The following is an 11256-nucleotide window of genomic DNA, read 5'->3' as shown; positions in this document are numbered from 1 at the left end:
ACTCCAGAAGAGGGAGTCAGATCTCGTTACAGATGGTTGTGAGCCACCATGTGGTTGCTGGGATTTGAACTCAGGACCTTTGGAAGAGCAGTCGGGTGCTCTTACCCACTGAGCCATCTCTCCAGCCCTGTTTTTTGTTTTTTTGAGGCAGGCTAGTCTTGAACTTGGCCCACCTTGGCTTAACATTTAACATCTTCCTGTTTTGCATCCTAACTGCTATGGTTCCAGGCAAGTCCCACCCACCACAACTTGATATTTTTGTTTTTAATAATCAGAAGAAAAGTTCCTAAAAACTTGAGAACACTTCATGAGAGGATGGATTCTTGATGGTCAGAAGCAGAGTTAAGACCCTCTGTGTCCTAGAAGGGTGGCAAGGACCTGAGTGCCGGAGACACCTGTTGATGTCTGCTGTGACTTCACTCCAGGATAATGTGGGGCCTGGCCTTTCACAGGGGCAGGTCATATTTCCTACAAGGCCTCTGTGATATATGCGAGGCCTCTGCTGCCGTTCTTGTAGGGCTGTGGTGTTGTAGAAACTCACAACATGACAGCTGTGGTGAGCCCATGGCACAGTGAGCTCGGAAGACCTCAGGCCTCCTGACCGGAGAGTTAGAGGGGGCTCGTGGGCCTGAGGCCTGGTCTGAGTCTTTTATTTACTTACAGCAGTGGTTCTCAAATCTAATATCCTGGGGGACGGGGGTGGGAACGACGACTTCCAGCTGTCTCCATAGGAAGGCTGTGAGGTCATTGGCCTCCTTTTCATGCTCTCTGAGCACTTTCCAGATGTCACCTGATTCCAGATAGATTGGCTTCAGAAGCAGAAGGGACAGACAGCTGTCCTCTCTGAATGCAGGCATTAGGAGAGCTACAAAGATGTAAGACCCCTGCATTCTCCCTATATGGTTACTGTTCGTTCACGAAAATATTATTTATATTAACACACACAGATTTATTATTATTATAAATGAATCGGTTACATTTTTTCCAGTTGATTTTTGTCTTCAAAACAATATCTCCCTATATTGTCCAGGCTAGCATTCTACTACCTCTATGTCTCAGGCTGGCCTCAAGTTCAGAATCTGCCTACTTCACCCCCGAAGTTCTGGGTATGCAGGTGTGTGACACGGCCGGCTAGCTTCACTCTTAGTGCCCACTGTCATTTACTCACATAGAGAATCTCTGGGGTCTTGTGTTTTGAAAACCATAAAGAAGACTGCATTTTGTTTGAGGTCAAAATGTCTACAAACCAATGAGTTAGGGAACCCAGGAAAGGCCTGCCTCTGTGGTGGCTGAGCATGGCTCTGCAAACAGGCTGGATGAACTGTTCTACTGGGGAAGCAAGCCTGTGAAAGATGCTCTAGTAGGCTGGTGTGGAAATTACAGTAACATTCTCTTTCTCCCTCCCTCTCCATCCTTCTCCCTTCTTTTCTCTCCCTCTTCTTCCCTCTTTCCCTCTCTCCCTCTCTCTCCCTCTTTCTCCCTCCACCACCTCCTTTTTTTTAGAGATCATGCATGATGTGATCAAGAAGGTGAAGAAGAAGGGCGAGTGGAAGGTAAGTAATGAGCAGCTCGTGACCGGAAAGGTGAGTTCATGGTGAGGAGAGCAGGGGCCGGAAGATGCAGTGGATGAAGCATGCCCTGTGCAAGTGTACGGACCAAATTCACGTCCCCACAGCCATTCAGGGATGGCAGGCAAGATGGTGACCTGCTTGTGACCCCAGCACTAAGGAGATTGAGGCTGGCTGACTGGGCAAGTGGCTAAGTGCACTAGGACAATCGGTGAGTCCTGGGATCACCGAGAGGCCTCAGCCCAGTAAACAAAGTGAGGTCTATTGATGAGGACACATGCCATCGGTGCGTGCATTCCCTCACACACACATGAGCACATACATGCAGACATTCTCCCTAACCTGCACTCACAGAAGAAACAAAGAAGGCAGAGCTGGGTTGCAGGGAGGAGATAGAAGTGAGTGCTTTTCCCAGGCCTGAGGATGGCCGGTGCATGAGTGTGGTCAGAAGTCTCTTCCTGGACATGGAGCTGGTGAGATGGCTCCGTAGGCAAAGGTCCTCTGAGATCAGCATCACACCGGCCAGGAGCTAGTGGGACTCTCGGAACTTCCTCATGTGCTGCTGGAGGGGCTGTACTGTCCATTTGGAACTTCAGATTTCCCTGGAGTCAAGAGCCCACACATGCCCAGGCTCACTGGGCATGGGAGCTGACTGGCCAAGGAGGACTTTGAAGCTCACTTCTGGCTATGTGGAGTTCTGTTTCTGTTCTCCCAGGCTCTAGAGGAAAGGCCATCTGGTGGGAGCTCGCTAGCATGTCTCTCTGTCACCTTCTCCTTTAGGCAGGACTTTGTAGACACCAGAATTCCCAGCTGCCTCCGCAGATGAAGCCAAGGGGCTGCCATACAGCAGCAGAACCTTTTTGGCTGGGACTGTCTGTTGTGATGGCTCCCACAGTCAGGGCCTCTCTATGCTTTCTAGCATGAGGGAGAAGAAAAAGCCTTTTTACGCTGTTGGCTTTTTCTCTCTCCTGTGTACGGGGTGAGAGGACATAGCAAAGATGAGGCAAACTCTGCAGGATACAACATATTTGTGCACCTAGTCTGGCAGAGATGTGTGCTGGCGAATGTAGATATCCTGATGGTAGCTGTGCTGAGCCCCATGAACCACCCTGTGTGGACACTAGCCAGTCTCCCATGAGAGCGAATTAGGACCTGAGAATACCCAGTGTTGGTGCTATACATGATTCGCTCTTTTTCTATTTTTGTTTTATTTTGTTTTGTTTTTTTTTTTCGAGACAGGGTTTCTCTGTATAGCCCTGGCTGTACTGGAACTCACTTTATAGATCAGGCTGGCCTTGAACTCAGAAATCTGTCTGCCTCTGCCTCCCAAGCTCTTTTTTTTTTTAAATTATTTTTATTTTGTGTTCATTGGTGTTTTGCCTGTCGTGTATGTCTGTGTGACGGTGTCAGAGCCTCTTACTGGAACTGGAGTTGCAGACAGTTGTGAGCTGCCCTGTGGATGCTGAAAATTGAACCTGGGTCCTCTGGAAGAGCAGCCAGTGCTCTTAACCACTGAGCCATCTCTCCAGCCCCCAATTCCCTCCTCTTTATTGCATTTTGTATAAATGCTTAGGGGTGTTTTTATAGTTTATGAAGCCATGTAGTGGGAGCAAACACTATTGTCAAGAGGGTGAAGTTGGAGGTCCACGCACAACTGTGGGCCACAGGGAAGAGCTTCTCCACACTCCAGAGCGTTCCCTTGGAAGCCAGTGAGGGAAGAAGGGCAGGGACTGCAGCCCTGAGCTCTCCTCTTCCTTGCAGGTGCTGGTGGTGGACCAGTTAAGCATGAGGATGCTGTCCTCCTGCTGCAAGATGACAGACATCATGACTGAGGGCATCACGAGTGAGTGCGCTCTCTCCATCTTCCCTTGCAGCATGTGCTACCCTCCCTGTTCATTACTGTACTGTGAATGTACACGCTTCCAGCAACCCCTGTGGTAAGACCATAAGGCCTGACTGGAGCCCTCACAGAATGCAGTTCTGGGTGCTCCGTAAGTGTATAATAGAGGAATGCCAAATAGAAGGGCTAGGTGGGGAAAGAAGATGGACTGGAGTGATGGCTCAGTGGTTAAGAGTGAGCTGCTCTTGCAGGGGATACAGGTTCAGTTCCCAGCACCCACATTAGGGGAATCTGGTGCCCTCTGCTGGTCTTCGTGGGCACAAACCCACAGAAAGACACACACCTATATGCATACTTTAAAAATAAACATTTTGGGCTGGAGAGATGGCTCAGTGGTTAAGAGCACCGACTGCTCTTCTGAAGGTCCTGAGTTCAAATCCCAGCAACCACATGGTGGCTCACAACCATCTGTAATGAGATCTGACGCCCTCTTCTGGTGCATTTGAAGACAGCTACAGTGTACTTAGATATAATAATAAATACATCTTAAAAAAAAAAAANATTTAAAAAAAAAAAAAAAAAAAAAAAAAACATTTTAAAAAGCAAGATGACACTCTACCCAGAAGAGGGGGAAAACAAAACCAAAATACTTAAGAAAGGAAGAGACCCAAATAGCTGATATGTACGTGAGAAGTTCTCACCTTCACACCGATGAGGGACTCCGTGTAGGGTTGGTAAGCTCGGCGAAGCGTTGGAAACTGCAGTTCCCACTGTGATGTCATGTCAAGCCACACAGCTGCTCCAAAAAGCACTTGGCAATATTTGCTAGAGTTTAAGGTATGTGTGCCTGTGGCCCAGCAGGCTCAAAGTCAGATGTGTATTCTGAACTAACTCAGGTATGTGCTCAACAAACGTGAACTGGAGTGTCCACAGACTGTTGCTCACAAAAGGACCACACAGAAATAGCCAAAATACCCATCAAGTATAGAAAGGTTGGGGCTGCTGATCCAGCGTGGTGGGCAAGGACATTTGCTGCCAAGTCTGATAACCCACTTGTGATCCCTATACTCACATGGTGGAAGGAGAGAACCAACTTCCATAGATTTCCCTCCAACCCCCATGTACACACATGTGCACACACGTACACACACATACATACTAACTCAGTCAATAAACAATTAGAAAAAAAAAGGAGATGGTTAGTTGGATATGGTGGCACGTGCCTGGAATCTCAACACTCAGCAGTCGAGGATTATCATAAATTCAAGAATGGCCTGGGCTATGTAGTGAGGCTTGGATCCAGCCTGGGCTATGAGTGACATGCTGTGTAAAAAAAAAAAAAAAAAGAGTAGAATGTTCATGGTACAGCATATCTTACAACAATGGAAACAGGCAACCTCTTACTGCCCACAGTTATGTCACTGAGTCTAAGTGACAGAAGGAAAATGGCTAGAGAGATGGGTCAGTCAGTAAAGTGCTGGTTGTATAATTATGTGGGCTAGCCTTGTGGGGCAGCTCACATTTATAATCCCAGCACTCCAGAGGTAGAGGCAGGAAGAGCTCTGAATTCAAGGCCACTCTGGTCTACATTACCTGGTCTGTGTCTATAAAAAAAAATATGTAAGCCAAAGTCCCCGGCCTTGCTTCATCCTGGAGCTGTTAGAAGTGCAGTAACGTAACATGGACGATGTATTTGTAATGCCTATTAGGGGTGCGCAGGAAAGCATCCACTCTGTGGCCTGTGGCTCAGTGTACAGAGCTGCCAGTTGAACCTTGTTTTTTTTGTTGTTTTTTGTTTGTTTGTTTTTTATTTTTTTTCGAGACAGGGTTTCTCTGTATAGTCCTGGCTGTCCTGGAATTCACTCTGTAGACCAGGCTGGTCTCAAACTCAGAAATTCACCTGCCTCTGCCTCCCGAGTGCTGGGATTAAAGGCGTGTGCCACCACGTCCAGCTGCCAGTTGAACCTTGAACCATGCATACCTGGCAAGTGCTCTACACCATGAGCTGTGTCCCCAGCTCAAGGGAGTTGGTGACAGATGAAGCCGTCATGGGATATGAAAGGAATTCTAGGGGATCGTTTAGATGAGAAGAAACTGAAGGGGCAAAGGGTCTGTCCTTGACAGAGTGCAGCCTTTCTCTCAGAACAGCTCAAAAGCTGTTAGTGCAGTTGGGAGGGCCTACCATGGTGAGGTTCCACGGTTTCTAATATGGTGGGGAAGGGAAGCAATGGGCTTCATTTCCAGGGAACGTGGTGCTTAAAGAAGGGTAAGTGCTCTCTCTAGGTTTGTGTGTGCTAGCCTGAGGACCTGGCCACATAGCTTCTAGTTCTCTAATCACTGTGGGCTGTGTCTTTGTGTAGTTGTGGAGGATATCAACAAGCGCCGAGAGCCGCTCCCCAGCCTGGAGGCCGTGTACCTCATCACCCCGTCTGAGAAGGTAAATCCCTGTGCCCCCCTCAGGCTGAGACTCTGGGCTTAGGCTCTCTGGCACAGAGCGAGCGCCTGACATTTCTAGGTTAAGCATGCATGAAGCAGGCAGGGTGGGGCTCTTGTGCGGGGAGAAGGCACGCATTGAGCCTCAGAAGATGCAGTAGCAGTGCAGAGTGGACAGCCAGAGCTGGCGCCCAGTGCCCCTCTCCACTGTCTAGTTCCCTCACGCTCTCCAGGAGATCTACCTCTGGGCTTTGGCAGTTTATGGCTTGTGGCATATTTCTTCAGTACCCAGCCTGTACTCAAGCTTTTCCACCTTGCTCAGGTCAGATTTGTACAGCACCATTTTCCTCCTTTTGGCTCATAGTTTTTGCCAGATGTTTGTTTTTTCGGTTGTTTTTTATTTTTGTCAACTTGACACAAGTTAATCTGGGAAAAGGGACTTTGGTTGAGGAAATGCCTCCTCCAGATGATCTGTAAGCAAGTCTGTAGGGCACTTTTCTTGCTTGGTGACTGATGTGAGAGGCCCAGCCCAGTGTGGGCAGTGCCACTCCTAGGCCCAAGTGGTCCTGGGTAGCACGTGTTTTCAAAAATAAGCTGAGCGAGAGAGCAAGGCAGTCAGCAGCGCTCCTCTGTGGCCTCTGCCTCAGCTCCTGCCTCAGGTTCCTGCCCTGCCTTCCCTCAGCAATAGACAGTGATATAGAACTGTGAGCTGAAGTAGGCCCTTCCCTTCCCAGGTTGCTTTTGGTCACAGTGTTTTAGCACAGCAATAGAAAGCCCAAGGGCTTATTTATTTATTTATTTTAAAAATCCCCTGGTTTTCATAAATTGCCTTCATTTTCAAACTCTGGTCTTCAGGTAAGTTTCTGCCAGAACATCCCTATGAATCTTCTCGAAGGTTCTGGACAGTTTTGTGAGTCCAGGTTCCAGTGGTACTGACACTGCCATTCTGTAGTGAACCACATTCTGGAGTGATCTTACCTTTAAGTGCCCAGAGCTGGTTATGACTAATCACAGTGCTAGAGACACACACCAGAAACCATTGCTGTAGTACAAGGAGCCCAAAGCCAGTGGATTCAGTCAGATTTAGGTTGCACTGGCTTCTAAAATTGAATTTAATGCTCCCCTTCCCCCCCTGTTTGCAGTCTGTCCACTCTCTGATCAGTGATTTTAAGGACCCGCCGACTGCTAAATATCGGGCTGCACACGTGTTCTTCACAGACTGTAAGTACCCCGTGGGCGGTTCCTGCTGGCCCAGGTTGGCATTTCTTCACAGTTCCACTGAGGCTGAGCCAGGGCAGGGCAGTGGAAGAAATGAGTGGTACTATAGTTACTCAATCTCTCTTCAGCAGATGAGCAGTGTAAGACACACACACGTGCACACGTGTATACTCACACACGTGCACAGGTATACAACATACATGTGAGTGTACACACACACATACACACAAGCGTATATTCACACATGCACAAGTGTATATATACACTCATGCACAAATGTATAACACTATCAGAAAGAGAAGAAGTAGTAGTAGTTGTTGTCTTTCTGATGAAAGATAGCCCAGCAGGCTCCTCCTCTGGGAGCAGAGGGCTCCCTGCTGAGCAGAATGTCCTGGTGCTCCATCATACAGCCTTCCAGATGTCTCTGGAGCCTGTGGGCTGTTTCTGTGAGGTCTTTGGACCATAACAGTTCCAATGGGCTAGCCCAGAGTTGCCTTTCTGATTTTGTGCTGGGTTGTGTGTGGATAAGTTTCCGAGTGGAGCAGCCACAGCAATAGAGTGGTAGTCTCACCACTCTTCTCCCTCAGGGTAACCCCACAGTCCCTGCTGAGAACGCAGAAAAGGGATGGAACCCCTCCTGGTACCTCAAGCTGTTTTTCTGCCAGGGGCCTCCCATGCTGTGGCTCTCGGTTCCATCATCAGCCCATCAAATCTGTGTGCTTTGTTCCTCACCCTTTCTAAGCGGCGTCTGCTGCTTGCCCTCCTTTGCCTGGAAGCAGCACCTTAGTCTTTATTGGCTTGGGTATCGCAGTCGCTGCGGGGTGCTGTGTTGAGGGCCCTGCAGGTACTTTTCCATCTCTGGAACTCATGGACGGGATGAAGGTATTACTAGGTGCCTTTTTAGAATCTGAGTGAAAAAGAGGTGCAGTGACATCATGGCTGTTGACTGAGCTGGCAGATGGATGGACAGACAGATGGGCGGACAGAAACCCCATTGTCTTTTCTCATTCTTGCAGCATGTCCAGATGCCCTGTTTAACGAGCTGGTAAAATCCCGAGCAGCCAAAGTCATCAAGACGCTGACGGAAATCAACATTGCGTTTCTCCCCTATGAGTCCCAGGTGCGGTCTGTTTCTGTGCGGATGTTTATTTAAGGGAAATGGGCGGCTGCGGCGTTTGCCTGATGACGTCATCCCTTCACCCACCCTTACTGACTGCAGTGGTCTCCTTGCTGCCTGAGCACCACCGATCTCTGCCCACTCCTCTTCACTGACTCCTTGAATAACCAAAGTAGCTGTTCCTAAAAGGGGACGAGGAGGAAGGGCAGACTCTAGAGCACCCATCTGCTGCATAGGAGGCTGTTTTTATTGGCAGTAACCCCAGCTTGTCATGTGCTGAGAGCAGATGGTCACCTCCATCATAAGCTGTTAGCACTTCATCCACCTTTACCCGGAGGTTCCAACAGCAAAGTCCTTCCTATGGAAAAAAATATAAAGCTTTTATCTCCACAAAGGTAAAGCTGGGTGAGAGAATATATGAAACTTATTTATTTTAGAGCTCATCCAAATGTTTTCTCTTGGCAGAAGGAACCAGAAGCCATAGGATTTGTATTTGTTCTGTGGTGTTAAAAGATGTATACTGGCTCTTTATAGATGAGCTCCTAACACTGTGGAGTGGCTCACTGTTAGGCAGGGGCTAGATGGAGCTTGGGTGGTAGAGTGCTTCCATAGAAGGCACAAAGCCTGCTGCAGTTGGGCTGGTGGCAAGCCTGTATTCCTAGCACTTGGAAGGTGCGTGGAGGCAGGAGGTTCAAGGCTGTCCTCAGTTATAACAAGTTAGAGGTGAAGCTGGGCTACATGAGACCCTGTCCAAAAAAAAAAGAAAAAAGAAAAACAAAGAGAAATGGGGTGGGGAGGAGAGAAAGGAAAAGAGAAAGAGAGGGGACAGACACAGCATGGACATCAGAGCTGGCTCAGTGCCTGAGAGGGGACAGATACAACATGGACATCAGAGCTGGCTCAGTACCTTTTGCTTGTCCTGAAGCCTGTCTCCTCCTGGAGCTGAATATAATTACCTGCTTCTCTATACACCCCAGCATCACTGAAGTAAACCAAGTCCAGTCCAGGGTTAGCACATAAAAGCAATTGTTTTTCAGAAAGCATGAGAAAGCAGGAAGTTTAAAAATCTGTTTTTACCAGGCACACCTTTCGTCCCAGCACTTGGGAGACAGACACAGGCAGATCTCTGAGTTTGTTTGGTTTTGTTTGTTTGGTTGGGTTTTTTTGGAGACAGGGTTTCTCTGTGTAGCCCTGGCTGTCCTGGAACTCACTTTGTAGTCCAGGCTGGCCTCGAACTCAGAAATCTGCCTGCCTCTGCCTCCCAAGTGCTGGGATTAAAGGCGTGCGCCACCATGCCCGGCTAGATCTCTGAATTTGAGGCCAGCCTGGTCTACAGAGTGAGTTCCAGGACAGCCAGGGATGTGTAGAGAAACCCTGTCTCAAAAATAGATAGATAGCTGGGCAGTGGTGGCGCACGCCTTTAATCCCAGCACTTGGGAGGCAGAGGCAGGCGGATTTCTGAGTTTGAGGCCAGTCTGGTCTACAAACTCAGTTCCAGGACAGCCAGGGCTATCCAGAGAAACCCTGTCTCGAAAAACCAAAAAAAAAAAAAATAGATAGATAGATAATAGATATAAACAAATCACATTTTAAGTTGAACATGTTCTCAACCCAGTAACCCCAACACTTAGGATTCTGAGGTTGGAGAAGTACCTCAAATCTAATACCAGCCTGGGCTAAGTAGTGAGCTTCAGGTCAGCCTGAATGACAGAGTAAGGCCTTGTCTCCATTGTCACCACCATCACTTTCACAAGGAGGCCCAGGTAGTAATAACAAGTGAGAACTTGAGAGAATCCTGAGAGTTGGGTCACTGCATCTTAAGGAGAGAGTCTAACTTCCACAGCCCTTTACAAAAGGGGTGGGAAGAGCAGGAGGAGGAGCGCTCTTAGAGCAGTTTGCTGAAGACAGGATATCATTAAACCTATAAAAAGCTCCCTTATTTGCCCACAGTTGTGGCACAATCTCCAGATCATGCTTTGTTTATTGAAAGCAAACTCAGACTGGCCTCTGAACCCTCTCACTGCCCTCCAACACCGCTCACTGGACACGCTAGATGTACACACCCTGAGATCTTGGCCTTCACCCTTCCCTCCTCACATCTTCTGCTGGCAGCAAACACCTCACCTCCTTGAGACCCCTCTCAGACCTCCCTCCCCTGTGAGTCCAGGCACACACATGCACATACACGCACACCCATGTATGCATGCACACGTGCACACACATGTGAAAACACACACACAGCCATCTGGGGCATTCTTTGCTTGCTTTATACTTTTCGACCCCATACAGTTTATTACAGAGTGTTTAATGTCTGTCTTCCCCTGTGACAGACTCCTTGGGAGTGGGGATATTCTTGTCACTAACAGTTGAAGTGCTTGGCACTGGAATAAACAAAACCATGAGCAGGCCGCTAGGGTAAAGGATGGGCGGACAGACAGACAGACTGACGGACGTTCTAGCTGCTCACTGATAGGACTTACACCCCTGCGTGCTTTGTCGCCCCTAGGTGTATTCCCTGGACTCTGCTGACTCTTTCCAAAGCTTCTACAGCCCTCACAAGGCACAGATGAAGAATCCGATACTGGAACGCCTGGCAGAGCAGATTGCAACCCTGTGTGCCACCCTGAAGGAGTACCCAGCTGTGCGGTACCGGGGGTAAGGCAGCATGCGAGACTGGTCTGGGGGGCATCTCTTGTGTCCCACAAATACCTGAGGTCAATCCCTAGAGCCAATTAAAAGAATCAGTTGTGGAACTGATTCTCTTTGGACTCATATACATATGTGTACCATGCTCAAATGCCCTAACACAGATCACAAAATAATTAATAAATAATTATCACAATGATTTTATCCATTAGCACATTCAGAAAAGAACATAATACATATTTGGTTATTGAATAATTAAAATATAAACCTTCGTGCCACTGCAACGCGCATTTCCTCATTTTTAATCTCTTTAAAATGTTTTCTTTTTTTTTTTAAATCTTTTTAGTTATTTATTTATTATATGTAAGTACACTGTAACTGTCTTCAGACACTCCAGAAGAGGGAGTCAGATCTTGTTACGGATGGTTATGAGC

General features: G+C 48.0%; 1 protein-coding gene across 2 annotated transcripts in view; it reads left to right on the top strand.

Annotated features, from left to right (window-relative positions):
- Positions 1-11256, top strand: part of Stxbp1 (syntaxin binding protein 1) — a 62321-nt gene that overhangs the window by 23227 nt on the left and 27838 nt on the right. For both annotated transcript variants that reach the window (XM_021192613.2, XM_021192614.1), the window contains exons 2-7: positions 1504-1553; positions 3330-3411; positions 5769-5845; positions 6984-7062; positions 8076-8179; positions 10683-10831. In XM_021192613.2, coding sequence (XP_021048272.1) covers positions 1504-1553; positions 3330-3411; positions 5769-5845; positions 6984-7062; positions 8076-8179; positions 10683-10831 — 541 coding nt within the window. The remainder of the gene's footprint in view (positions 1-1503; positions 1554-3329; positions 3412-5768; positions 5846-6983; positions 7063-8075; positions 8180-10682; positions 10832-11256) is intronic.

The sequence above is a fragment of the Mus pahari genome, chromosome 3 (assembly GCF_900095145.1).
Source record: "Mus pahari chromosome 3, PAHARI_EIJ_v1.1, whole genome shotgun sequence".
Lineage (NCBI taxonomy): Eukaryota > Metazoa > Chordata > Mammalia > Rodentia > Muridae > Mus > Mus pahari.
This window is presented reverse-complemented; position numbering and strand designations above follow the sequence as displayed.